At 46.0% G+C, this 6,000-nt stretch overlaps 1 protein-coding gene across 2 annotated transcripts in view; it reads right to left on the bottom strand.

Annotated features, from left to right (window-relative positions):
* Nucleotides 1-439: 439 nt before the first annotated feature.
* FBXO32 (F-box protein 32) overlaps nt 440-6,000 on the bottom strand; it is a 31,587-nt gene continuing 26,026 nt past the window's right edge. For both annotated transcript variants that reach the window (XM_068983860.1, XM_068983861.1), the window contains 3 exons: nt 2,344-2,526; nt 1,162-1,305; nt 440-529 (listed from right to left, as the gene is read on the bottom strand). In XM_068983860.1, the coding sequence (XP_068839961.1) occupies nt 440-529; nt 1,162-1,305; nt 2,344-2,526 (417 nt within the window). The remainder of the gene's footprint in view (nt 530-1,161; nt 1,306-2,343; nt 2,527-6,000) is intronic.

Genomic DNA, 6,000 nt, shown 5'->3' with positions numbered 1-6,000 from the left:
CTCACATGTAGTTTTTCTTCTTCTTTTTTTTTTCCCCAACAAATTTTCACATTGTAAACAAAGAGCGTTCTATTTTGTATTCGAGTTTTGCCCTCTCTTCCACAACTCTATGGAACTATCAAGGAGTTGTAATGAACTTCAAGAGGATTCCATTTTCACCGATGAAATAGAATTCCTGCCTTATAGTCTTGCTGGCAAATTGTTAGGAAAAAAAGTTTATTTACAGGATTTCTGTTTTCCATACCAATTCTAATGAGAAGTCCATATGCTTAAACTTCCAGCCAGCAGCTGTATCTCTCCTCTCCAGTGTCCCTTATCTCAGAAGTTTTGAGCCAATGTTTAACATGTACACTATTTACAAATGAAGTGTCCAAACTCTGGATTCCCAACCATCCTTTCATTAGGGGAACCCTTCTGAAGTGCTGTCATGTGCTGGGATTCAGAACTTGAACAAGTTGATAAAGTCCTGGGGTGAAAGTGAAATGGAACAGCTCTCTGGGTTATTGGCTGTGCACGGGTGATCGGTGCCCTGGAAAGGAACATCAAGGTTAGGTGGGCATTCTCCACAGCATCCCATTGGCTTGTGGTATCCTAAGGAATTGCTGCTGCCACTGTTCAGTCACTCAGTTGTGTCTGACTCTTTTGCGACCCCATGGACTATAGCCTATCAGGCTCCTTTGTCCATGGGATTCTCCAGGCAAGAATACAGGAGTGGGTTGCCATTGCCTTCTCCAGGGGATCTTCCTGACCCAGGGATCGAACTCATGTCTCATGCATTGGCAGGTGGATTCTCTACCACTGAGCCGCCAGGGAAGTCCTATCCTAAGGCATTGCCCAACCTTAAAACAACATTCCTCTCTCAAGAACACCCTGTGTTATGCAAAAACTATAGAGTGGGGGGTGGGGTGGGGTGTGTGTGTGTGTGTGTGTGTGTGTGTGAGAATTTGGGGGCACTGCAGGGAAAGTTGACACAATGGGGTAAAGGAAATGAAAGTCTTTGAAAGTTTCTCTCCCCAGGGCCTGCATCAGTCTTACCTTCACCTTCACCTGGGAGCTACAATAGTGAAAGAGCAGGAAAGCATTTGGCAACTCCGTGTGGGCGTCACTGGCTCTTACGGGCTGGGCTTGGGGGTGTGTGGCCACCACCTCTGAGACACATACCTTCCAGGAAAGAATGTGGCAGTGTCTGCAGAGCTGAAGGGTGTCTCCATACTGCTCTTTCCGTGGGTAGCATCGCACAAGTTTAAAATACATCTTCTTCCAATCCAGCTGTCCTTTGTCGGACAAGATTAATCGCTTGCGGATCTAAGTATCAAACACATAAAAGTTGTTCTGAAAAGTTCTCCTCCTGCCCCCTTTCCCCACCTTTTTCATCTATACCCTGATGATAGCCAGGGAAAGAGTAGCAGAGAGATAAAAATGTCGCTTCTGATCTCTACGCAGTGAAAGAAACAATAGCTTTTAACCAGTCTTAAAACAAACAGGTGGCTGGTGACACCTTCTGGTGTTGAAAGTTTAGGTGATCTCCATAAACAACTTCAATCTTTTCTCTGCTACAGACTTGAGTGATTATTTCCAGGGAGATGTGGTGACTGTTTGGCACAGTGGTTCTATTTTATATCTAAATATTACTGGCTTCGTGAACAGACCCTGTTGAACTCACACTTCTATATAAAGAAGTTGGGGGGAAAAAATCTGAGCCAGTGTGCGGAGGGGAAAAAGGCCTTGAGCTGGTATCCGAAGACCCAAATTCAAATCCAAGGCCACTTCCCTCACCTGGAGAGCACGCCACTAATTTGGATATGTCATTTAGCCACTTGTGGCTTCAGTCCCTCCGTCTGTTTAAAGCGGGCATAATATGCTCAGTTGCTCAGTCATGTCCAACTCGCTGCAACCCCAGGGACTTGCGGCCCGCCAGGCTCCTCTGTCTGTGGGATTTCCCAGGTGAGAATACTGGAGTGGGGTTGCCATTTCCAACTCCAGGGCTACCTTTCCCTGCGTTATCGGCATAAAATGAAATAACATCAGGAAAATCCTTTAGCTGTAAAAAGTCATAAAAATGTAAGTTACTTTGTTATAGAAAAGAAGGGCGATTGCCAATTTATGAATTGTTTTCAGAGCAAGCTGTATAATAGGAATGGGTTAAAAATATAAGTGTTTTTTTTTTCCTTCTTGAATCACATAAAAGAAATCTCGCAAGTATTATTTAGAAACTCCTTGGACTGCTTTCTAGTCAAACTAGGGAGCCCCTCAGGGTGGGTTTGAAAAAGATGCCAAGGAAGCTTGGCAGGGTGGTGGGCAGAGTGGGAGAGAAGGAAGGAACGGCCGCTGGGCCACACCGACCTGCCGCTCGGAGAAGTGGTACTGGCAGAGCTTTTTCCATAAGAGCCGGTCCTCGCTGAGCACGTGCAGGTCAGGGGCCACCTGGCCCAGGCTGACCAGGTCTCGCCCGTCGCTCAGCCTTTGCATGATATTCAGTTGTAAGCACAAAGGCAGGTCTGTGAAGGTGAGGCCCCTGAGGGCAGGCTGCGGGGAGAAGGACGGTGTTAAGTTGTAGAGCAGGCACCAGGCAACACCCTCCAAGGATGCAGCTGTCCCCTTGCCCTCCAGCCTCAAGCTGGTTTATTGATCAGAGCAGCCATTCTCCCTGCCCTGAGTACAACACAGGACCCATGGCTGAGATGCACGAAGAACCGCCTGGAGCAGCTCCGGCCAATGGTGCCAGAGAAATTTTCCTAAGTTGCACAAAACTTTATGCTTAAAAAATAAAAGGAAATGTAGTTGACATACATATCCTGTTAGTTTCAGGTGTACTACAGAGTGATTTGATATTTGCATATGTTATGAAATGATCATTCAGTAAGTCTAGTAACCGTGTGTCCCCATATAAAGCTATTGCAACATGATTGACCATATTCCTTATATTGTATATTACAGCCCCAGTGGCTCATTTGTTTTATAACTGGAGGTTTGTACCTATTAATTTCCTTCACTGATTTACACTTTTACTGTGAAGTGCTAAGTTGCTTCAGTTGTATCTACCTCTTTGCAACTCTAAGGACTGTAGCTCACCAGGCTCTTCTGTCTATGAGATTCTCAAGGCAAGAATACTGGAGTGGGTTGCCATACCCTTCTCCAGGGATGGAACCTGAATCTCTAACATCTCCTGCATTGGCAGCCAGGTTCATTACCACTAGCACTGCCTGGAAAGAATCTCCTAATAGCAAGAGTTGGATTCCTGTGCTTTTCTCAATTACAATTGTCCTGAAGGACTCATTGCCCTGGTAGGGCACCCCTCAGCCTCAGATCTCACGGCCTGCCTCCTTGTGACCACCGATCCCCCAACACAGGCTTTCTCACTGGCCTCCAAACACTGCACACAAGGCTGTCGCTCTGTCCAGGTCTCTGCTCGTCTACAAGTGACTCTTTTCAGATCAAGTTTAAACCCATGCATGCCAAGTTGCTTCAGTCATGTCCAATTCTTTGCGACCCTATAGACTGTAGCCCACTGTCCAGAGGAGCCCACGTAGGCTCCTCTGTCCATGGGGATTCTCCAGGCAAGAATACTGGAGTATGTTGCCATGCCCTCCTCCTTCAGGGGATCTTCCCGACCCAGGGATCAAACCTGTGTCTCTGAAGTCCACCTGAATTGGCAGTTTTTTTTTTTTTTTTAAACCAGTAGCCCACCTGGGAAGCCCCTGTTCAAACTCACCTCCTCTGAAAACTGCTTTTGTGTCTCCCTCAAGTCTTAGGCACTGCATCTTCCTAGAATTCCTATGATCTCTTTCAGATACCATTGTCTTTTTTGGGTGCACCAAAGGGCATGCAGGATCTTAGTTTCCTGACCAGGGATGGAACCTAAGTCCCCTACACGGGGTATGTGGAGTCTTAACCACTGGAACACCAAGGAAATCCCTTCTTTCAGAAACCATCTCTAAAAGAAAGCTTAATGGAACATTCCTGCTAGGATATAAGCTCCACAGAGGCAGAAATTTTTGTGTTCTTTCATTGCTATGTCTAGAAGAGTCTAGAAGTGTGCTAGCTTATAGTAGGCACTCAATAAATATTTGTGGAATGATGAAAATAAAATAAATAGGTAAAAACAACCACAACAGAAAGACTCTGTACGTGTGTGTGTGTGTGTGTGTGTGTGTGTGTGTGTGTGTGTGTATATGTATGCAACTTTGGGAAGGGCTGGTCAAGAATCTTTCAGTCTAAAGATCCATCTGTTCGGGAATCTCTATTGAACCTTAGGCTCCATGGAACATTTTGAAAACTACTGATCTGTGGAGAACACATTGGCAATTAATCGTGAGCTTCTCCAGAAGCTTTTTCTATTATATCCTTGCATTTATATTTAAGCCCTTTATTGTTTAAATTTGGATGAGCTTATGTTAGCCTATCCAGACCTAGATCCTTGAAGCCAAGGTCTAAGCTTGTAACGCTTGCAGATCTAGCATAAAAACCCTCTTCTGGCACTGGAGTTGCTGCAGGGGCGAGAGACCCAGAAACGTAAGCAAATCATTGGAGAACAAAGGTTAAATGCCACCAAGCAGACAAGCACCAAGCGCTATGGGAACTATCTGTCCAGAAGGTACTCAGTAGTACTGGTTGCTGTTTCTTGAACAGCAACTAGCTTCTGCCATCTGGATAAGAAGTCAGCACAAATCGCTCGAGACCAAGACTGTGGTTCTTTGTCCTTCCCATGCTAGTCCTGCGTGAGCTCTTGAACTTGAAATAGTGACATTTTTAGCTCAGTGTTCTATCACCTCTGGAGGTCACAAGAGGAAAACACACACACACACACACACACACACACACACACACACACAAACAGGATGAAGAAACTTTCCTTAGCTCAGGGGAAAATATCCTGGGAATGGGTATTGAGTTCCCTCCTTGAAATTTTAGCTAACTAAACTCTGTATGAGGCATGTCAAGGCTGGAACACATAGGATTCCAGGGGAACACACAGTGGCAGCAGTCTCCCCGCACTCCCTCGCCCTGCCGTCTTTGCAAAGCAGGACAGGCGTGTAGAGGGAAGGTGGGCAGTCACAGGGCGCCTGGGGATGCGGGATGATGGAGAAGAACAGGAGGTGGCGTGGGAGGACCATGGGTTGGAGAAGCAGCAGATCGAGATCCCATGGGAAATCTGGGTCTCAATTTCTGTGTCTGGTAAAGGAACTGCCTGCAACGCAGGAGACACAGGTTCAGTCCCTGGGTGGGGAAGATCCCCTGGAGAAGAGAATAGCAACCCACTCCATGGCCTGGAGAATTCCATGGACAGAGGAGCCTGGCAGGCTATAGTCCATGGAGTTGCAAAGGGTCAGACACGACTGAGCGACTAACACTTCCTTTCATACTTCCTTCGTGTCCAAAATGGGCAGGCTTAGAAGTCTCTGAGGACCCCCTCCAGCTCCAACCAGCTCACACTTGGAGTAGCATCAGCCTCCTAACCTGTCAGAAGTGTCTCTGACTTGACAATTTATGCTGTTCAGGCTGATGGGCTGAACTTTCAATTGTTTGCAGAATTCAGGACTTTGCTGGACTGCAGAAGGTCCTAGACCCATTTGTCATTTATCATCTGCGGCTGATCATATGAGCCAATAAAACTGCCATGAGATTTTCTTTTTGTTTCCAGCACTTCAAAGCATCTACTTTTTTGGTTAAAACTCCCAGGCCAATTATTACATGAACTCCTATTAAAGTCCACTTGGCAAATTCACTCTCAAATTTTCAAACCTGAACTTTTCCAAAATCCTTGCCCAGACCCCATGCTGAGCCTTTACTCCTGATAAATGATTAACTGCTTGCGTACCTTCTTCTATTTGAATATAAACATATTAAAGAAAAAGAAGTCACTCTTGCTCCCCCTATCAAGTATTTGGCTAAAAATCCTTTTATATTCACCCTGGTCCTCTATGCGTCCAGACTCTGCCTTGCTCACAGCACACTGTGATTCTGTGTGATTCCCCCCAGCCCCAAGCCAGTTCTCTTCAT

This window comes from Capricornis sumatraensis, chromosome 11 (genome assembly GCF_032405125.1).
Source record: "Capricornis sumatraensis isolate serow.1 chromosome 11, serow.2, whole genome shotgun sequence".
Classification (NCBI taxonomy): domain Eukaryota; kingdom Metazoa; phylum Chordata; class Mammalia; order Artiodactyla; family Bovidae; genus Capricornis; species Capricornis sumatraensis.
This window is presented reverse-complemented; position numbering and strand designations above follow the sequence as displayed.